General features: G+C 48.2%; 1 protein-coding gene and 1 non-coding gene across 3 annotated transcripts in view; one reads left to right on the top strand and one right to left on the bottom strand.

Annotated features, from left to right (window-relative positions):
- The window catches only part of LOC132579392 (serine/threonine-protein kinase PAK 3), a 123,755-nt gene that overhangs the window by 74,553 nt on the left and 27,058 nt on the right, over positions 1 to 22,144 (top strand). The window contains exons 4-10 of one of the 2 annotated variants that reach the window (XM_060249707.1): positions 4,002 to 4,046; positions 5,110 to 5,263; positions 7,031 to 7,068; positions 10,162 to 10,293; positions 12,221 to 12,383; positions 14,569 to 14,632; positions 21,154 to 21,202. In XM_060249707.1, coding sequence (XP_060105690.1) covers positions 4,002 to 4,046; positions 5,110 to 5,263; positions 7,031 to 7,068; positions 10,162 to 10,293; positions 12,221 to 12,383; positions 14,569 to 14,632; positions 21,154 to 21,202 — 645 coding nt within the window. The remainder of the gene's footprint in view (positions 1 to 4,001; positions 4,047 to 5,109; positions 5,264 to 7,030; positions 7,069 to 10,161; positions 10,294 to 12,220; positions 12,384 to 14,568; positions 14,633 to 21,153; positions 21,203 to 22,144) is intronic. The other variant, XM_060249708.1, reaches the window with a different exon arrangement.
- On the bottom strand, positions 14,801 to 14,872 carry TRNAA-AGC (transfer RNA alanine (anticodon AGC)). The gene has a single exon. It is a non-coding gene; the product is annotated as a tRNA-Ala (tRNA).

The following is a 22,144-nucleotide window of genomic DNA, read 5'->3' as shown; positions in this document are numbered from 1 at the left end:
TATACTGTAATTTATTTTGCAAAAGTTTTAATTGTACCTTTTTTCCCACTGTTGCATTTTTTGAAAATTTTAATTATTTCTTACCAAAATTAAATGATAGCCTTAGAATTGTGGGTGAGCCCCCAATGTCTCCTGGCAACCAATATTTTCAGACCCGGTCTGCCACTGGTTACGGGTACAAACAGCAATGGGGAATGCCTTGTTAGCATCCAAATAAGCATCCTAGAGGCAGTGGGCCTGGAACGAAGAGCCCTTGATATCTTGTTACCTGATTTAGCAATAAGCATCTCTTTCCCCTGCAACTCTCTCCGGGAAGCAGTTCTGCCCTCCCACTTCAGATTCTGTTAGTTTATTCAAAATATCAGTGTCCCCCCTCCTCTTGATCTGCAGACTTCGGGGAATTAGCATGGGAGCCTGGGGCAAAAAACAAAGCAACAAAACCACTTATACAAAAAAAGGAGTCACAACCAACTTTTGGCTACCCCAACAAGGGGCTTTCAAGGCAAGTGATTAAGCAGCGGTGGTCAGCCGTGGCCTTCCTCTGCAGAGTCTTTCTTGGTGGCCTCCATTCCAAGCATCGACCTTGCTGAACTTCTGAGATCTGACGAATTTGGGCTGTACCACACCACCTTCCCTTCTGCAGACCAATAAGCGGGCACTAAAAACAGAGAGTGACCGGGGATCAGGAGGTTATCATTCGAATACTCAGATCCTGGCTCACAAAGAACTTTAAAGGCACTTTAAATTGAACCCGGAAGGAAATAAGTCACCAGGGAAGAGGTTTTGAAATAAGCGTGATATGGCCAAGATGGTTTGCTCTGGTCAACAGAGTAGCTGGCCATGTTTTGCCCCCTTTGAAGCTTACGATTCCTTTTCAAGGACCAGCCCCATGTACCTTGTTTCGACTGAACAGGTGCCATCGCTGCAAGCATCTCTGAACAAGAAGCTGAGACTCAGGAAGTGTGAGGGAAGCACACACTCCTTGGCAGTCATCACTACGGTCCTGGAAACTGGCAGCCAAGTTTTGGAACTGCCACTGGATCCATTACATTAACTATGGGAAGAAAATACTTGCATGTGAACCAGTGCAGCCTTCAAGAAGAAGGCCAGGTTATTGCCACTTCCCCAGTTCTTTTTTACTTTTCTAGCAGTACTTTGAGTGCATTATTAATTTCTGACCATATCAGGAAAGATCTTGGAAGATTAGCAGGATCAGCCCTTGTTAAGTACTTGGAGGGGAGACTCAAGGAAGCCCAGAGTTGCTACACAGAGGTAGGCAAAGGCAAACCCACCTCTGAACCTCTCTTGCCTTGAAGACCCCATAAAGGGTCACCATCCGTCGTGCGACTTGATGACACTTTCTATCACCATATGACCAGTCAGCTGACTGAGGTTTGGTTTTTAATGGCCAAATAACTCATTCTGTTTTAAATGTTGCTACAATTCAGCTTTCCTGCAGTACAAATGCAAGGTAAGACATGTGGGGAAAGTGTATGACAGCTGAGCATTTATTGTGTAGTAAAACTGGTTGTGTGGAAAGTTGGGGACTTCTAACCATTGTCCTCTTTCTTCATTCCTTGTCTGTTCTTTATTCCTTCCGATCTTTATTTTCTTTCCCTCCTGCAAGGAGAAATGTGAAATAGAAAGAGTTCTCCAGAGATATTTTTGTGGTCTCTGTTAAGGGAACTAAGTTGGATCCATGCTTAGGAACATACTGTTGGGAAGCTGCTTTCCCGTGATCCCAAGTGTCCAAGTAAACTTTGGATGAAGGTGTTCAGTAGGACGGGTAGGCTGTGTGCCAGTGCATCTGTTAGAGCTGCCAGAAGACGTACGGCGCTAACATGCCTACCTGCCACGTGGTCTGCCATTTGCTTCCTTCCTCCAGATTAACATGGGGTTCAGAAGAAGATCGCAGGAGACACTGTTCCCGTATATATGATATATATATACCCCTTAGTTCCTCCTCTTGTAAACTACCCTGAAACAGAGCTTGAAAAAGTAGAATGAGGTTTTTAAAGGGAAGCAGACCTAGAACAATAAGGTTGTCCCACCTAATACAAACGTGTGCGGATCATAATCCTAGGTGTTCTCAGTGGCCCAATTGTACAGGAAGGCAGGATTACGAGATGGTTTAACTCCTCCCAAATACCACATAGCTTAGTTCCGTAACTGCCACTGATTCCAGTAACTAAATACGTGTCATGTCCACACCACGCTGGGCTCTCCTGATGCAGCCTGGGCTGGCTACAAAGTGTGATAGTTACATGGTAAGTACATGGTGCCAAAGGATTCTGCCATTAGCTACAGACCTTGTAACAAAAGTATCTCCCAGTATCCAGCATAGTCTCTGTCTCTGTCTCTCTCTCTTTCTGTCTCTGTCTCTCTCTCGGAAGGGTTAGGGGAACATGCAAACTTCATTAGCAGAGTATTGCAGTAGTCGGCATGCCTGCTGTATTGGTTATGCATCAAGTGCGGTGTTCACAGTTTCTTGGGCACTGTTCTGGCTGAGTGGCTTCCATTGCTCGTAGCTGTGTTAAAAATCGGAGCCAGGGATACCTGCATGGACTCTGAGGTTCGGTTTGGCTTGACATCATCAGCATCCACCTACACGATGTCGTTTGTCAGAAATGCATGTCCAGCCTCCATTTCACTGTGCTTGGAGCTACCATGATTAGCAGAGAGGAAGCCCTGGAATGAACATGCTTTCGCATGCTGCCAGGATCAAGGTGGTTTGGGGAGGGAAGCTGGGATTCCAAAATGTTTTGAAGGTGAATCCTGCAAAGCATGCCTGCTAATGGAACAGATCCTCACCCGCAGTCTGAAAAACCATTGCATCCCAAACTTTTAAAGATTCTGCTTATAGGTTTTAATATTTTTTTTTATAATGAAATCATGTCTTTCGGCCCTGTAGATGCATTTCAATAATCTTATCGAAATGCCTCTCTTTTTTGTGGTTGTTTTTGCTTTGCTTTTCTTGAGCTGCTAAGGGTTTTCTCACTGGTGTGCGTTTGGCAGGAATTGGATTGCAGCAGTTGGCAACCTCAAAATTAACAGCGGAATTGGAATTTGATTGACTGTTCTCTTAGTAGCGTTTCCCATGCATTTGTGGCTATGTGTAATCGATGGTGCTTAAAACAGTGACTGGGAAAGTCAGATAAATCTTGCATGGAGCTAATTAAGAATGGACCCCCTTCCCCACACACCACACCATTTGAACACAGAACAGCCCTGTTTCCCCATTCAGTCCCGGATGCTAAACTTGCACAGAAAGGGAAGAGTATCTTGAGCGGTGGCAGCCTTTGTCTCTCACCAGCACACGCTTGGTGGAGTGTATTGTTCTGTTCATGAATTACAGTGAATGAACAGATAAGCCTTGTGCAGTGTACGCTTGGATTTTCTTTATACAGGCATTGAGCAATTCTCATGGTATGTCAAAAGCACGTACGGCTTGAACATGTGATTTAACCGCTGCCTTTATCCCGGTACCGGTCTCCGGATTCATTTGCAAAGCGAATGTGCATTGGCCATTACAAAGGGACACGCTTACGTACATGCATGCAGGATGTATGCAGCACAAGGCACTGTAACATGCGAACACGTGCATTGACCCTACACGTGTGGGTGCTTGTCTGCACAATCAGATGCCCCCCCCCCTTTTTTTGCACTGATCAAGCAATCGGTACTTGACACATTTCCCTGGCCGTGAATCTTAAACAGTGTCGTTTGCGGTGGGCAAAACTTGGGAAAAACAAGGGAGGGAGTGATGCTTCCAAACTTTGGATTTTAAATGTAATTCTCCCCCCGCCCCACTCCCTCACACACGCTGGTTTTTGAAATCTTGTCTTCCTGTAGCCTGTCTGCTCCCTCCTCTGTTGAGATGGGGCGACCTCTCTGCCCCTTTCCCATTTTGGCCCATTGGATTTCACCTCCTTCCCACCTTCTCAGTTTATCCCCCATTCTGTTTTAACTTTCTTTTCTTTCTTTATTTACGTCCATTGCAGCCAGATCTCTATGGCTCACAGATGTGCACAGGGAAGCTTCCAGAGGTGCGTCACAGGCCCAAAAGAAGCTCGCCTCCAAGGGCTTCTTTGAGATGTCATAGCACTGCCGCAGCAGGTTCCATGTGTGTGCAGTAGATTCCATTGCTTGGCTTCTCCCACTTTCCCATCATCAACTCCCCCCCCCCCCAACCTCCAGAAGCCCACGTCACGCATCGTTTCTTGCAGAGAGCATCGGTTAGACTGTAGCGCCAGGCCGGGGTGGCGAAAAGAGGGGTGCTTTGCTGCCCTTGGAGCGGTGCTGCTTAGATGTTAATCGTGCAATAAAGAAAGCGGGGGCAGGGATGGTTGTTTCTTAAATTTAGGAAAAATTACACTGGATGTTTCAAGGCAGTTTCTTTCGAAAAAATAACCACTCTTCGCAATGGTTAATGTTTTCTAGTGTAGCCTCGTTGCTTTGGCTCCCTGGTGTCTTTTATTTCCTTGCGTTAAACGCAGAGACGCAGAAGACGAAGGGAGGAGAATTACGGCTTCTTACTGTTTTAATTCCAGATTGTGACCCTTCCTTTGAAAGGCAGAGGAAGTCCTCCCAGAGTCCAAATTAGCACACCGGGAGGCTGCTTCAATCTCGTTCCTGTCTGCTGTTCCCCTTTGAGCAGAATGCGTTGCTCTCCTTCTGCACCGAATATCCAGTGTAAATCTCCTAGAAAGAAGCACCGTGTCATCCTCCAATTTAGAGTAGCGTTCGATGTGTGCACTGAATCGTCAGGGGAAATGAGCTCAGCTTTTTCGTCATTGTTTCATGGACGGGCCAGTGTTGATTAAAGGATAAATTTCATGCACCTTTCTTCCCCCGTCACGGTCATAACTTTCTTTTTTTTCTTTTTTTAAGTTGGATCCAGGTTTTAGCTCTTTCTTTTAGTAGAAGAAGAGAGAATGATTGCACCTGCTTTAGAGTTTCTAACTTTAAACTGTCAGGCATCGATCAGAGTCTTGCGAGTAATCTTACACGTAGCATGGGATTCTGGGTAAGGAACTGTGCGGGCAGGTGAGAGAGAAGCCGACGGAAGGTGCTCAGGTGGCCCCTCTTTTGTCTGCTTGCCTTTTGCAGGGAATTCCAGAGCAGTGGGCCAGGCTATTACAGACTTCCAACATAACAAAACTGGAACAGAAGAAGAACCCACAAGCCGTTTTGGACGTCCTCAAATTCTACGATTCCAAAGAGACTGCAAACAACCAGAAATATATGAGCTTTACGTCAGGAGGTAAGTGAGCGGAAACGGTTCCGTTCAGACATGGCATAAAATTAGGGGGTGAACCTAGGCTATGAAGACCTGTCCCTTTAAGGGAACTCTGCAACATAATTACTCTCTCTTTTTAAAAAAGAGCTCATTGTTATCAGGGACAAATGATGTCAAATTGCAAAGCCACCCAGCAAATTGCAAAGCCGCCCAGTAAGCCAGTTTGGTGTAGTGGTTAAGTGCACGGAGATTGTGACTGCTGTGAGACTCTGAGATTCAGAGTATAGGGCAGGATATAAATCCAGTATCTTGGTGCAGTGGCTAAGTGTGCAGACTCTTTATCTGGGGGAACCGGGTTTGACTCCCCACTCCTCCACTTGCAGCTGCTGGAATGACTGCCGTAGCTCTCGTCGGAGTTGTCCTTAAAAGGGGAGCTGCTGTAAGAGCTCTCTCAGCCCCGGCCACCTCACAGGATGTCTGTTGTGGGGGCGGGGAGGTAAAGGAGACTGTGAGCCGCTCTGAGACTCTGAGATTCAGAGTGGGAGGCAGGATATAAATCCATTATCTTGGAGCAAAACTTGACGTAATGGTGGCCGTGGGTCCAAACTGCTGCCATTTTGGAAAACTGTGTGGCCATTTAAAACATGCCGCAAATGGGAACAGTGGGACCAGGGGAGTCTTGTTCACCCTGTGAGCACCCCCCTCCATGGCTGTCAGCACCTGAAAAGGCACGGGGGAGGGGGAAATCACCAGGTCTTCCCACCCTGCAGGATTTTGCAGCATTCTTTAATGGCCAGATTCTTCTTTGAAACAGCATAGCATCTCATTTGGCCTTTAGACCTGTCCCTTGCGTGGGCTGCCCAGATTTCTTCCATCGGCTGCTGCTGGACCCTGGGTCTTGACTGCTGCCTGGTGCCCCCCGTGGCTTGAAGACCTTCTGGTTCTGCCGGAGCACAACTGCACTAACGCATAGCAGTAGCTCCGCACACACTCGCTCTCCCCCTTCCTGGCTTGGTTGTGGAGCCGTCATTTATAATTTTACTCCACCCCCTCAACCATCAGCCCCCTCCCCCAGCCTCCTACCCCAGCTTCATGGGTCATCCCTCCCCACCAGCTGTGCCTGAGGGAACCTCCAGCCAGGCCGTCCTTGCCTCTCCCTGGCTGGCCCAACAGCCTCTGAGGCCCGTCTCTCCCTGCCGTCACTGTTGATGCTGTGGCTCCGGGGAATGACATCATCAGCCAGCGACAAGGCCCTCACTTGGCTGCTGGGATAGCACCAACTGCAATTCCAGGCCTTGTCCCAGGGGCTCCTGCCATGTTTTCAGAGGTGATGGTGGGAGGGTCCATCTTGGCTCCTATGGTGGCAGGGGTGACCCCCATCCTCGCTGTAGGTGCCACGGTTGAGGCCAGGCGGGCTCTGGGCTCAGTCAGACTTTGACAGAGCCAGTTTGGTGAAATGGTTAAGAGCGTGGACTGTCATCTGGGAGGACCAGGTTTGATTCCCCACTTCTCCACATGCATCTGCTAGGTGCCCTTGGATCAGTTACAGTTCTCCCAGAGCTGTTCTCTCAGGAGCAGTTCTCTCAGAGCTCTCTCAGCCCCACCTCCCTCACAGGGTGTCTGTTGTGGGGAGAGGGAAGGAAAGGAGATTGTAAACTGCTCTGAGACTTCAAGTGTAGGGTGGGGTATAAATCCAATCTCCTCCTCCTTCTTCCTCCTCTTCTTCCTCTTCCTTTTCCTCTCCCAAAAAATTTAGACTCTAACCTGCTGACTTCCATTGCTACCTTTCAGATAAAAGCGCCCACGGATACATAGCAGCCCATCCTTCGGTGAGTATATAGCCTCTTACTGGTCATAAGCTTACCTCTTTATCTCTGCCTGATTTCCTGGTTTAATCTGGTTCGCAACTGTTTCTAAATAAAGCAGCAATGGGTGTAATTCCCAGGGACTATTTATAGTGACGTTTGAGAGAGAGGGAGCAGCGTGCATTGATCTACTGCTGAATTACAGCAGAAACCCCAAAGACACACTTAAGACAACCTACGTTAATGCTGAGTTACCAGTGCGAACGTTCCTCTTTTAAACGCTGAATGACTGAACAGGGATTTATCCTTCATTTTTTAATGTTAAGTGATTTAATTTTATATACTTGAGGCCGCTGCAGCAGCCCCGCAAGCTGCCTAGCCGCTAGATTCACTGCGAAGTCTGCACGCAAACGTTTCATAGGTTGAATAAGGCTGTTTAAGAAATAGAGCCAGCATATGGGGAAACGAGAATTGCTTTTTAATTTTGCCATTTTTTTTATAAGCGTGCCCACTTCGGCAGTGTCGAAGAATGACAGCTGCACAGCCGTGAAGTCAAGAGCGGCTTCTTGGGGTGTGTTTGTGTGCTGCCGGCAGTTATGGTTCCACGGGGCGTTCTTGAGCTGTGCTTAAACGTCTGCCGCAGCAGACATCACGAACAGCAAGTTCTTTTCCATCGCAGCCCTCCCTCTTGCCCAGGGTTGAAGTTAGCTGAGCTCCGGAGGGCTGGTTAAAGAAGCTGAATAGATGCATTGTCCACCTGTTCCCGAGAGGGTCGCAAGTGCACGTGCAGAGTGGTAGAGGAAGGGGAGTCCTTGTGTTTTAACAATTTATTAATAACACATAGTTACAATATTTAATTATCTTTTCTTTACACTAAACCATATGATATTTCACCCCCCCTCCCTCCAATATTGACTTCCCCGAAGTTATAAATTTGAATTCAATTCTAAGGTACCACTAATCTATCAAAATATAATACTTTTAGTTAATACTAAAACATTGTCCAATATCTTTTTATGTTCCACTCTTTCTCCATATATCCTTTGAATTTCTTCCACTCCTTTTTGAATAAGTCTAAGTCATAATCTTTTAAGATTTTAGTTAATTTGTCCATTTCACTCCACGATAAAACTTTCACAATCCAATCCCATTTCTCTGGTATTTTTCCTTGTTTCCAAAGCTACTCATACAGTGTCCTAGCACCTGAGAGCAAGTACCAAATTAAAGTCCTGTCTTCCTTTGGAAATTTTTCTAATTGTAATCCAAGCAAAAAAGTCTCTGCAGTTTTCTTGAAGTCATAACCCAAAATTTTGGAGATTTCTTGTTGTATCATGTTCCAATACTCCTTCGCTTTTTCACAAGTCCACCAAGGGAAGTCCTAGATCTCTGTTGTCCCCTCTGCCTGCCTCTGCCCTAGGAAGATTCAGGCTCCAGGTGGTCTTTTGTCTATAACAGGGGTGGCCAAACTGTGGCTCAGGAGCCACACGTGGCTCTTTCACACACATTGTGTGGCTCTCGGAGACCCCACCGCCCCTTTGGCCAGCTTGGAGATGGTATTCCTCACTTCTCCAAACCAAGCCAGCCAGCAGCTTGGGAAATTCATGTAAAGTTAAAGCTTCCTTTCCACCTCTCTTTCCCCCCAATCTATTTGCCTTCTTTCCATCCTTCCTTATTTGTGGTCTCAAACATCTGACGTGCATGTCTTGTGGCTCTCAGACATCTGACATTTATTCTTTGTGGCTCTCCCCTCAAGCAAGTTTGGCCTCCCCTGGTCTCTAACATGAGCCTTTTCAGGTGTTATGTCCACTTCTCCTGGGAGCCCACAAGCCACATGCATCGGGAGTGCATGGTCCCTGCAATATGGCCAATGCATGCAACTAAGTCAGAGTCCAGCAGAAACTTGGAGATCAGAATTTGGGGGGGGGGGTTAATACGCTTTCAAGAATCAAAGCTCCCTTCATTAGATACAAGACTTTAGATGTTCAGAAGCTTATACCCTTTCAAACTTGGTGGTCTCTAAAGTACTACTGGGCTCTAACCTTGTTGTTCTAATGCAGATTGGCAGGCAGGTAGTGGAGCCATCGGGTGAGTGGCTTCTGGTTAAGTAAGGGATTCCTAATCCAGCTAGGGATGCACATTCTGAAATCTGCTTTCCTGAGTCTGGGACCGTCGCTGGATTGGGGCAGTTATGTCCTCTGAAGCCACTGTAGACTTAACGGTTGCACTGCTGTCGTTCTTCGACACTGCCAAAACGGGCAGATTTAAGATAAAAATGTGGGGCCCGATCCCTGCTAGTGTAAATTCGGCTGTGAGCGGTGGAAGAATTGTGAAGGAAGTCATTCCTTACCCTTGTATGGACTTAAGTGGGCTGTCCATTCACCAGAAAAGAAGACTGGCCACTCCCTCTGTCCCATGGAGCTTTGCCTTTTCAGCTGTGATTTCAAGTAAACCCTTGGGTTTTATTTATTTATTTTATTTAAACCTGGATTAGCTGCCTTTTGTCCTTACGGAACTCAAGGCGGCCTATGACATCTATCTAGAAAATACATAAAAACTAAGATTTAAAATGAGAATTCAGGACAATTAACAAAATTAGGACTTAAATAAAATTGTCTTCTGATGCCACCGAAAGAGCGAAAGTGAGAGGGCCAGGTGCATCTCCCTGGAGAAATTGTTCCACAGTCATGGGGCTGCCACTGAAAAGGCCCTTCTCTTGTGTACCCACCAAATGAGCTTCGCTGGTTGATGAGACAGTCAAGAGTCCCTCTCTTGCAGTTTTAATTCCTGGACCAGGAACATATGGGAGAAGATGGCCTTTTGATACTCCGGTCTTAAGACATATAGGGCTGTAAAGGTCAAAACTAGTACCTTGAATTGGATGGGAAAGGTGGCTGAGGTGTCAGGAAGCTCACCTGCTTTCCATTTCAGGTCATCATCTGAGCACTGCCTGGATTGCACGCTTGTCCCTGGGCATTGACCAGGGGAGGGAAGGAGAGAAGAAGGCACCGTTGGTCTTGGTGGGAGGCATCATGAAATTCAGTACTGGATCGTCTGCATTCTGACCTCCGTTCCGTGGCTGAGCAAAACCTCATCCACATCCTTCTTTCTAATCTGCAGAGCACAAAAACAGCCTCCGAGCCCCCTCTAGCTCCCCCTGTGTCAGAAGAAGAGGACGAGGAAGATGAAGAGGAGGAGGATGATAACGAACCGCCGCCTGTAATCGCCCCACGGCCGGAACATACGAAATCAGTAAGCTGCCGATAGATGTAGTTGCAATTCTCAGTCTGTAACTGTAACCAAAAAGACAGATGAAACCACCTTACACTGAATCAGACTCTTGGTCCATCAAGGCCAGTATTGTCTACTCAGACTGGCAGCAGCTCTCTAGAATTCCTGGTAAGAAGGCCTTCCCATCACCTACTGTGAAGTCGATTTAACTGGAGAAGCTGGGGATTGAAGCAGGAACCTGCTGCATGCCAACCGCATGCTCTGCAGCTGAGCTATGTAGCCTCTCCCTAATAGTCTGACTAAACCAAGGGTCCCCGGCATGGTGTCTGTGGGCCCCGTAGGACCCTTCCCTGCTGCCCTCCCAAGTGGGCAGAGCCAGGTGGGGCTTTTGCCCAGCAAGGCTTTTGATTGGCTATGAGATTTGATTGGCTGTGCAGATTTTCTCTGGCAGCAGCTGCTGCCCCCGCACAAGGATCTTCACTGTGTGAGCTGCAGCGGCCATTTTATGGCTGGCTCCACCTCCTGCAGCAGCTCTTCGGTGGCAGCCATTTTGGGGCCGTGCTCTGTCAGAATTCCAGAAAAGTTGAGGAACCCTGGACCAAACTATGGGCTTGTGTTGTGTCAGAACTGAGCCACAGTGGGGGATGCAGCAGGTGGGCCCAGCAGCTCTATCTGTTCATTTAGAAATTAAATTTATAGACCCCCCTCCCCCTCTCCTGAGTACACAAGGCTCAGAGCAGTGAACAATGGTAAAAACTATCAAAGATTTCAGGTTTTCACAGCTGGTAATATCATTAGGCTTTGTAGAGTCTTTCGGGATCAAGTGCCGTGTTCTACTGGAGAAAGTTTTCCTTCCAGACATTTCGTTCTCAGCTGTGGAGAACATCCTCAGTGGCGTTGCAGCCGGAGGAGGCGCTCAGACCTTCTTGGCTGCTGTGCATTGAGTGGGGCCAGGGCTGCTAGAGAACTGCTATTTCTAGGCTGGAGGGGGTGTGATGAAAGGGCAATTGGTTTGTGGAAACACCAGCACAATTTTAACAGAAACACCCCCTCCAGCCTAGAAATAGCAGCTCTCCAGCAGCCCTGGCCCCACTCAATGCACAGCAGCCAAGAAGGTCTGAGCGCCTCCTCTGGCTGCAACGCCACTGAGGATGTTCTCCGCAGCTGAGAACGAAACGTCTGGAAGGAAAACTTTCTCCAGTAGAACACGGCACTTGATCCCGAAAGACTCTACAAACCCTAATAATGGTAAAAACACTTGTAAGATAAAAGCAATGCAAACCATTTAAATAGCACAGAATTAAAACATTCTCATGTGGTGCCGAACTTCAGGATTCCAGATCGTACCACTGTCTCACAGGTGAGGTAGAGAAGAAGCAAGGGGAGGGGGAGAGAGCGCCCGAGGAGATGGTCCCCGTCGCTGTCCTCAACCCAAAGCCTGGCGAAACATCTCAGCAAGAGGTCCCACAAGGGTCCCACTGCAAGAGGTCCCACAGGGCACAAGTGGTACTCAGCAGAGAGTTCCACCAGACAGAAGTCAGGGCTTTAACATGAGAAGAGGCCCAGCATTTCATTTGAGAAGATAACAGTGTCCAAACCAGACTCTGAATTTACAGGGCACTGCCTCCGTGAGGGAGCTCTGCTCTTAGCATCGTCGCTTATCCCCAGGCTTGTCTGCATCGTGTCCTAAAGTGTCTCGCTGCTCTTAGTAAATCTGTAAACTGAAAAACATAATAGAAGACTTGTAATCCATTACCTGCCTGTCAAGAGCTTAAATTGAGCCTTTAGAGAAAGAGGAAAAATAATATTTGTGGCAGCCCAGGAGACGATTCATTTGTTTCCTTGCGCGTAGCTCGTTCAGAATTTGCTGTCATTCAATGCCCTCCAAGTTCACTGTGGAATCACGAGTGGTTTTCTCCCTCCCCCCCCCCCCCGGTGTTTCTTTCAGATTTATACTCGCTCTGTAATTGAACCTGTCGCGGCTCCAGCACCAGCGAAAGAACCCGCTACTCCCCAACCAGAAAACTCCAACACAAACACTTTGTACAGAAACACAGACCGGCAACGGAAGAAATCCAAGATGACGGATGAGGAAATCCTAGAGAAATTGCGTGAGTCTTTGGTCTCAGCTTGCAAGATCTTTGCCGCCGGTGTCCAAAATGTCGACAAGCCTGGCCGTGACCTTGGGAGCCTGGAGCAGATGCTTGAGGCTGCAATCTGCTGCCTGATGATCTGGCCAAGGCTGGGCCAGTGAGGGGGCCACAGCTGGGTCTCTCCCCCTCCCCCTTTGCTGGAGCGTCCTGTGTTGGGCAGAGGCTCTTCCTGTTTCAGGTGACTGCAGATTCTGGGACAGGAAGGAAAGTGTGACATGCTTGCATAGCCAAGCTCAGCCCTGGTGGAGCTAGCAGAGCTGAAGGGTCTGACCTCTACCCAGGCACCGGAAGTGGGGGCAATGACAGGCGCTGATTCTGTCCGTGGCTGCCTCCAGAGCTGCGTTGCTGGTGCTGGAAGAAAGCTGATGCCCGTTGTCACCCTATGGTTTCCAAGTCCGGCTTGGGAAATTCCTGGAGGTTTGGGGGTTGGAGCCTGGGGCGGACAGAGACCTCAGTGCGGTACATTGCTGTAGAGTCCGCCCTCCAAAACAGCCATTTTTCTCCAGGGGAGAGTGATCTCTATAGTCTGGACACCAGTTGAAATCAAACACATGAAAGAGATGAAACTGCCTTCTACTGAGTCAGACCTGTGGCCTTTCAAAGTTAGTATTGCCTACCCAGACTGGGAAGCCGCTCTCTGGGGTCTCAGGCAGACATCTTCAACATCACCTACTGCCAGATATTTTAACTGGGGATGCCGAAGATTGAACCTGGGACCTTCTGGGTGCCAAAGAGATGCCCTTCTACTGAGCCGCAACCCCTCAGATATTAAGCTGCCTTGAACCAGACCATTGGTCCATCAAGATCTGTATTATCTACTCAGACTGACAGCGGCCCTTCGGGGTCTCAGGCAGAGATCTTTCACATCACCTGCTGCCTGTTCCTTTTTAAACTGGAAATGCTGGGGATTGAACCTGGAGCCTTCTGCGTGCTAAGCAGACGCTGTGCCACTGAGCCACAGCCCCTCCCCTCCCCACCCCCCACCTGGAGGCTGGCAACCTTATGTCACCTCCCAGACCGGTGCCACCCACCCAAGCCCTTAAAGCACTGCTAACTCCCCTATGCAAGGCCATTGCCATTAATGCAGTCCCAGGCTTTTGAACATCTGCTGATTTCCTTCCTCTCCAGAACATTTTCACCAATAGAGGGCAGCATTCTTACAAAGGGCCTTGTCTGAGTAGCAGATCTATCATTTTCTGTTTACAGAATGCAGAAATTGTCGTATACGTGAGGATTGAGAATCATAGAGTTGGAGGGGACCTCTAGTCCAACCCCCTGAACAATGCAGGAAACTCACAAATATCTCCCCCTAAATTCACAGGATCTTCATTGCTGTCAGATGGCCATCTAGCCTCTGTTTCAAAACCTCCAAGGAAGGAGAGCCCACCACCTCCCGAGGAAGCTTGTTCCACTGAGGAACCGCTCTAACAGTCAGGAAGTTCTTCCTAATGTTGAGCCGGAAACTCTTTTGATTTAATTTCAACCCATTGGTTCTGGTCCTACCTTCTGGGGCCACAGAAAATAATTCCGCACCATCCTCTATATGGCAGCCCTTTCTTTTTTATTTTGTTGTTGACCACTTCAAACGTAGGAGAGACAGGAGTTGAACTTTAAAAAACCACCACAGGGCGCCCTCAGTCAATACTCCTGGTAAGCTGTGGAATCTTGCGTGCAAAAATTCAAATTTGTGAGCTACTGATGTTAAAGTTGTGAGCTACTGCATAAACTAATTTGCTCCGGAGCCATCCTTCCTGAGCTAAGAAAAAAATGGGCGAGCCAGAGGCTGAAAAACTATGAGCTAGCTCACACCAACTCAATTTGGAGGGAAGGCTGCCCTCAGTATAACTGATTAACACTCAACTTGTTCATATAGATTAATGCCACCAAGCCTAGAATGGCAATGTAAGCGGTGCAGCCGCTGTGTTTGTTGCAGGAAGACCCTCTCTCCCTTCTAGAGTTTGACGCACAGTTGGGTGAGGCGACTCTTGTTTCCTGTAGTTGATCGATATCGAATAAAAGCTTTACAGGACGGCAGCCGCTTTAAAATGTTGCTTTTTAAAAATCGGGGTATCGCTGAAAGCAATATATGGCGTTTGCCGTTGTTATCTTTTAAAAGCGGTTTCTTCTTTCTTGCTTATTCCAGGAAGCATCGTGAGCGTGGGAGACCCCAAGAAGAAATACACACGGTTTGAGAAAATCGGCCAGGGGTGAGTTCTGCTGTCCGCTTTCGTTCAAGTGACCTGAACACATGAAACTGCCTTATGCTGAATCAGGCCCTTGTCCATCAAAGTCAGTCTTGTCTATTTGAACTGGCAGCGGCTCTCCAAGGTCTCGGGCAGAAGCCTTTCGCATCACCGACTGCCGTCTCTTTTAACTGGAGATACCAGGGATTGAACCTGGGACCTTCTGCATGCTGAGCAGATGCTCTACCACTGAGCCACAGCCCCTCCCACCATGACATGGACAGACTTGATTGGCTGCATAGGACTTTGGTGTCATTCCATCCATCACATGATCCCTGTTTGGGTGAGATCATCCAGCGAGAGATCCAGGAAGGGAGAAAAATAGCATTGGGGAAGAGGGAATGACATCAAAGCGACAACTGCAATTAGGAGAAACAGTGGCATTGAATGGGATTAGAAAAGGTTAATATTCACACAGTGTCGGTGCAGCATAGAAGAAAAATTATATCCCACAAATCTGCTTTCTGCCAGAAAATAGCAAACTGCTTTTGGAATCAGCCCCACCCACCCACCCCAGAGAGTTTCAGAACTGCACAGAGGGGAGATCCCCTGGAGAATCCCAAAAAACTGCATGGTTCTGTGTTTTGCCTGGAAACTTTTGGCCTAATCCTCACTGAAACAATACTTGGGTTTCTTTTTTTCATATAGAAATAGTTCAGTTAATAGTGCAAGCAACGCAGAAGACGACAATGACAGAGAGCCAGGTTCCAGCCACACTTCCAATCCCTCATGTTGTCGTTTTCCATGCACAGGGAATTGACTGTTTGTTTGAAGAAGCATTCAAAAGTGTGCCCCACCACTAGCAGACTAAAGTGGGGCATAAGAACTAGCCCTTAATAGAGGACCACTAATTGGCGGTGCCGTTTTCTTCTACCTCTCCCCCCCCTTCCATTATCACACTTCCTCTGTAATTATGTTTTGTAGACTTCCGGTTGTTCATGTATGTAACTCACAGGGTACAGTTCTATCCACAGTCAACGAATAATAAGCACAACTGAGAATCACTGTGAGAATCACATTTGCTTGTTTGTTTGCTTCATTTGTGCCCCGCCTTTCTCCCCAGTGGGGACCTAGAGTAGCTGACATAATTGTCTCCTCTCCTCTCCTCTCCTCTCCTCTCCTCTCCTCTCCTCTCCTCTCCTCTCCTCTCCTCTCCTCTCCTCTCCTCTCCTCAACAGCCCTGTGAGGTAGGTTTGTCTGAGAGTGTGACAGACCAAAGGTCACCCAGCAAGCTTCCATGGCAGAGTGGGGTCTCCGATTCTGGTCCAACGCTCTATTTTTAATTTATTTTTATTTTATTCAATTTATATCCCACCCTCCCCACTAAAGCAGGCTCAGCTTTCTAATAATAATATAATAATAATAATAATTTTTTATTTCTATCCCGCCCTCCCCGCCGAAGCAGGCTCAGGGCGGCTCACAGCATAAAATACACATTACATCAGTTTACGTTATAAAAACATGGTTAAAACAGTTATAAATTATTAAAATTAACATAACAATATGGCGTTGTAAACATTAGATTTCGTAACATCAGATAATAAAAACATTTCCAGCAGCATTCCTAGCTTTATTACTGATTCTATCGCTAGTTGAAGGCCACCTTGAAAAGGTGGGTCTTACAGGCCCTACGAAATTGATCTAAACATCTTAGGGCCCTCATCTCCTCGGGGAGTTGGTTCCACAATAATGGAGCGACGACAGAGAAGGCCCGATCCCGGGTGGCCTTCAGTCTGGCCTCCCTTGGCCCAGGGATATTCAACTGGTTTTTCCCAGATGACCTCAGTGCCCTCTGGGGCTCATATGGGGAGAGACGGTCCCTCAGGTAGGTAGGTCCTCGGCCATATAGGGCTCTAACCATAACACTGCTCTGGTTCTCAGCCTGCAGACATTCACAGAACCGCAGCATTAGTTCTTGCACCGATTTTGGTGAGGAATTGATATGTTACCAAAGGAACTGATGCATTCCTGCTGTGGGGCAGGAAATAAGACACAGGATCAGCTGTCGACAGGGGTGGGATTCTAGCAGGAGCTCCTTTGCAAATTAGGCCACACACCCCTGATGTAGCCAATCCTCCAAGAGCTTACAAAGAAGAGCTTTGTAAGCTCTTGGAGGATTAGCTGCAACAGAGGCGTGTGGCCTAATATGAAAAGGAGCTCCTGCTAGAATCCCACCCCCTGCTGTTGATGAGAATGGAAATTAGCAGGAGGGAGTAGAACAGCAAGAGGAGCCATTTCCAGCAGAGGGTGGCATGAGTTGGCCATGCAGTAGGTGTTTCACGTCCTTGGGAAGCAAAGCTTTGACCGTCACGGCTCACTAAGTTTCCAAGTCATTCTGTCTAGAAGATTAAAATCCCTGGTTTAATGTGTCTCTTCCTCAGAGAGAGAGAGAAAGAAAGAAAGAGAGAAGCACCGAAGCCTTTGGATATTCGGTAAAGAGGGCACTGGGCTTTGTGGGTCCCAATCCTGGTGTAAAGAATCCAGTGGTTCAGTCCCAGAACAGACTTCTATTGCTGCATTGCAGCCCGAGTGAGTGGGGCCAGCTTCTCCCCCAGTAGGTCTGTGCAAGGGATTCTTCAGCAGGCAAAAAGGAGAAATGTTCCCAGAATCCATGTCAGGGAAGGGCTTTGTGGTGGGGGAGAAGTTGTTTCGGGTTAGGAGGCTGTCTGTAGACGAGAGAAGGTTTGACTCCCGATGGCTGTGAGGGGGGAAGATCATTGTCCAGCACAGTTTTAAGGTAGTTAATGGTGCATTGAACCAGTTCGAGCTGAGAGTTATACATGACCACCAGTGGTGTTCTGTTGTTGTTTCGTTGGGGCCTGTCTTGTAGCAGGTTGCCCCTTGGTATCATTCTGGCTCTGTTGATCTGTTTCCTTGCTACATCAGGTGGGCGTTGTAATTCCAATAATGTCTGTTGTAGATCCTGCTGGAGAGAATCTCGATCTTGGAAGAGGTGCAGCTAGCTGTAGCATAGAGCTTGACTGTAGACAGTGGATGAATTCTGTGTGTGTGAAGAAGAAAGCCGAAGGAAGGGCTAGAGGTGCGTTAATATTTCTATTGCTGCCTGCATGGTTGAACAGGCAAGCCTCATTTCAGCTGAAACAGAGGCGTGCTGGTTCAGCGATGCAGGCGGCTTCAGGGGAAACATTAATTGCATCTTTATTTGTTTCGGCTCTTGGTGCGGTTGGCAGCTTCTGAACTGGTCTGTCTGGCTGTCCCTTTAGTATACATTGGATATGCAGCAAATAGCACTTGATATTATTTCTCTCCCTGCCTTGAAAAGCTTCAGAGGCTCATTTCAACAGGCTTGATCTCTGTTAAAGCAGCGGTACCCAACCTTTTTGGCACCAGGGACTGGTTTTGTGGAAAACAATTTTCCTACAGACCGGGGTGGGGGGGGGCAGAGCAATGGTTTCGGGATGATACAATTGTGCACTTTATTTCTGTTAGTTTGTAGTGGTTAAGTGCGTGGACTCTTATCTGGGAGAACTGGGTTTGATTCCCCACTCCTCCACTTGCACCTGCTGGAATGGCCTTGGGTCAGCCATAGCTCTCGCAGAGCTGTCCTTGAAAGGGCAGCTGCTCTGTAAGAGCTCTCTCAGCCCCACCCAACTCACACGGTGTCTGTTGTAGGGGAGGAAGGGAAAGGAGATTGTGAACCACTCTGAGATTTGGAGGGTGGGATATAAATCCAATGTCGTTGTCTTGTTATTATTTCTACATTGTAATATATAATGAAATAATTATACAACTCAAGGCCCAGTTTCTAACAGGCCAAGGACTGGTACTGGTCCATGGCCCCGGGGTTGGGGACTCCTGTGTTAAAGGACAAGATATTTTTCTCCAGGCCTATTGGCAGCCGTAGTACTTGGCATAAGATATTGTTGGAAATTATTCCTCCCCCCCCTCCTTTTTTACAAATGTGACACCTGACTGCAGGAAGGACCATACGGGCAATTTGCCCCGTGTCTGCACTTACAAAGGCATAGAAGGTTTCTACTGAAGTAGATTTTTGCCACAATTCTTTTCAGAACTGTAAAAATTGACATCCAGGCCTAGTTTAAGGAACTATGTACAGATACTAATCTTTTGAAGATATTAGATTTTTTGAAGATATTAGATTTATATCCTGTCCTATACGCTGAATCTCAGAGTCTGAGTGGTGACAATCTCCTTTACCTTCCCCGCCCCCCACAACAGACACCCTGTGAGGAAGGTGGGGCTGAGAGAGCTCTCCCAGAAGCTGGCCTTTCAAGGACAACTCCTGCGAGAGCTATGGCTGACCCAAGGCCATTCCAGCAGCTGCAAGTGGAGGAGTAGGGGATCAAACCCGGTCCTCCCAGATAAGAGTCCGCACACTTCACCACTACACCAAACTTGCTCTTGTTGCTCAGGTGTTAGAGCTCTGCGTTTACAGCCACGAATAAACTGCTTGTAGTGTGTATGTCAACAAATGGGGTTATTAGTCACAGGGAAAAAAATGTATTTGCATTTATATTAGAATGATACGCAGCGTGTCCAGTGACGCTATTGCATTAAATGGAGAGATCCAGTGTAAGGTGCAAGTATTCAAATGCCATGAGCAATATTCACCCTGACCTGAATGGCCCAGCTGTCGTCAGCTCTCCGAAGCTAAGCAGGGTCAGCCCTGGTTAGTATTTGGATGGGAGGCCACCAAGGAATACAAGGTTCACTGTGCAGAGCCAGGCAAAGGCAAACCCAGGTCCTCTGCTTTGTATTGATGAGTGTGCTGCATCGATTCTCTGACAGCTGGAAGGTAGACTGCAGGTCCGCTCTCATGCTCAGTGCTGGCCCTGGGGCGCATGGTGCCCCAGGCAGTCTCCTTGTCCAGTGCCCCCACCCCCACCCCCTTGCCTCCCACACTCTGTTGTGTGCCCCCCCCCCCGCTCGCCGCGACGAGGCTTGGCCCTAGCAGCTTTGAGGCAGCCGGCATCTGCGCTGTTTTTTGAAGCCAGCGCTGGCGGAGGCTTCTCCCTGCTCCTTTCCGGAAGTGAGGGGGGGGGGTGAAGCCTCCTCTAGCACTGGCTTCAAAAAACGCGCAGATGCCGGCAGCATCAAAGCCGCCGGGGCCCAGCCTTGTCGTGGTGAGTTTTGGGGGGAGGAGCGCGGCAGAAGGGAAAGGAGGGTGCTGATGGGGGTGGGGCAGAGGCAAACTAGGTGGTTGTCCTGGGCACCGGGAGGCAGGTAGCCCAATTCAGCACCCTTCCTATGCAACACACATTAACAGCATAAGTAGGACCCTAGTGGGCGAGCCAGTCCTGCTAATGCTGTTAATGTCCGCATGAAGCAATCTCTGTGCATCTGACACTGTAGAAAGTTGGATGAGAGTGACTTCTAAAACCAGGGAGCTTGTCTGTTTTATTTTTCGGACTGAAATAGAAAGCGATGGGGGAAATTCCACCGTTTACTTATATTTTGGCCATTCTACAAGCAGTGTTCTCCCTAAGCTGAGTCAGTGTGAGCTAGCTCACAGATTTTTAGCCTCCACTCACACATTTTTGTCTTAGGTCAGGAAGGATGAGCCCAGAGCACACTAATTGATGCAGGAGCTCACCACTTGAGTGCCAGGAGTTCACAAAGTAGAATTTTTGCTCTCAAGACTCTGCAGCTTAGAGGGAACATGGTCAACAATTTAATTACTTACAAAATGTTCTATCAAAAGCCACTTCAGAGAGGAGTGCCATAGAAGTCAGCCAGAGCGTTGTAGAATTTAGAGTGTTAGCCTAGTGTATGGCAGACCCAGGTTCGAATCCCCATTCATGCCATGGAAGCCCGCTGGAGGACCTTGGGCCAGTCACACTCTCTCAGCCTCACCTGCCTCACAGGGTTCTTGCCAGGATGAAATGGAAGAGAGGAGAATGACGGAGGCTGCTTTGGGTCCCCACTGGGGAGAAAAGTGGGGTTCAAATGAATTAAATGAAGACAAAGCAATAGTGAGTGCCTTCCTTCAGTAAAACAAGAAGCACGTGGTTGCCTTCCAGAACCCAGCAGCAGCTCCGCAGCACTGGAGCGACTTGGCCAGGGCCAGCAGTGGCCACCACACAACGGGCCTGAGCGACTCACTACCTCATGATTTTGGCAGCTCGGCCACAGTTTTCCTGGGGAGACGCTGCCCGGAGCAGGGAAGGAGGGAAAGCAGAGAGGCCAGTGTGGTGGAGCGGCTGGAGCATCAGACTAGGACATGGGAGAGCCAGGTTCAAATCCCCACTCAGCTCTAGAAGCTCACTGGGTGATCTTGGGCCAATCACGCTCTCTCAGCCTGGGTTACGTCCCAGGATTGCTGTGAGAATAAAACGGAGGAGAGGAGAATAGTGTAAGCCACATTGAGTCCCCGTTGGGAAGAAAAGGCAGAGTTACAAATGAAGTAAATCAGTAATAAAGATGTTTAAGCAAGTGCTTATTCTCTTCCTTATTCCTGTGTTGCACTCTCTCATACCTTGGCTGTGAATTTCCTTTTTCCTTAGGGCTTCGGGTACAGTTTATACAGCGATCGACATCGCCACAGGCCAAGAGGTAAGAACCTTGTCTCTTCAGAAGGCTGGAATGCTTCCCGCTGTGATCTTTTTACTAACAGATCGCCACTAGAAATCCATCAGGCCAGGCCTCTCACAGTCTGCCTCTGTGCTTCGGTGATGGCTTGCCTCTAATGCACTATGCCTCCCCCCCTCCCCCCCAAACTGAGCACAGACCTCCAAACCCCTAGGTTGGCTCTCAGAGATCCAGCGAGCCTCCTCTTTTTTACATCTCACTTGGGATTGCAAAATCAGAGTGGGTTTTATGCACCCGGCTGGCCACGGTATGTGGCTGCATTCAGCATGGTGGGTTGCAAGTGGGCTTCCCTACCAAGACGAATGCAGAGCCTCTCCCTTGTCCACTGAATTATTGTTGAAAAGAAGGACAGCGTGTGTTCAAAAATAGATGACTGAAGCAAATCCCAGCCGTTTCCAAGCCTGTTCGTTGAGGCAGCCTACAGTCTCTCCCTGTTGAAAATGTACATCAAGTTTTAGAGCAGGGGTCTTTTCGAGCCCAAAGGCACCTTTGGAATTCTGACACAGGGCAGTGAGCACAATCACAAAATGGCTGCCACAGAAGGTGGAGCCAGTCACAAAATGGCTGCCACAAAGGAGTGGAGCCGGTCACAAAATGGCTTCCACAGTAGGCCGCACTAGTCACAAACTGTCAGGGAGGGAGCTTATACATAACTCTAATAGTAACCCTTAGACATTGCAGACAGAAGTTTTGTTTAACATGCAGCCAGTCAGAAGCCCCACCGAGGCCCACCCACTTTCTAAAAGCATTTGATGGGAATCGGGAAAGGGTTGTTGGGCGCTGTGGCACTCTCAGGCACCACGCTGGAGACCCCTGTTGTAGTAGGAGAAGATCTTGAGGACAAGGAAAGAGATGGGATCTCTGAGTCGTATGACAAATGACTCCTTGTGCCTGTTCGTAATTCAG

The sequence above is a fragment of the Heteronotia binoei genome, chromosome 11 (genome assembly GCF_032191835.1).
Source record: "Heteronotia binoei isolate CCM8104 ecotype False Entrance Well chromosome 11, APGP_CSIRO_Hbin_v1, whole genome shotgun sequence".
In the NCBI taxonomy this organism is placed as follows: Eukaryota; Metazoa; Chordata; class Lepidosauria; order Squamata; family Gekkonidae; genus Heteronotia; species Heteronotia binoei.
The sequence above is the reverse complement of the archived record's forward strand: the minus strand, read 5'-3'. Positions and strand labels throughout refer to the sequence as shown.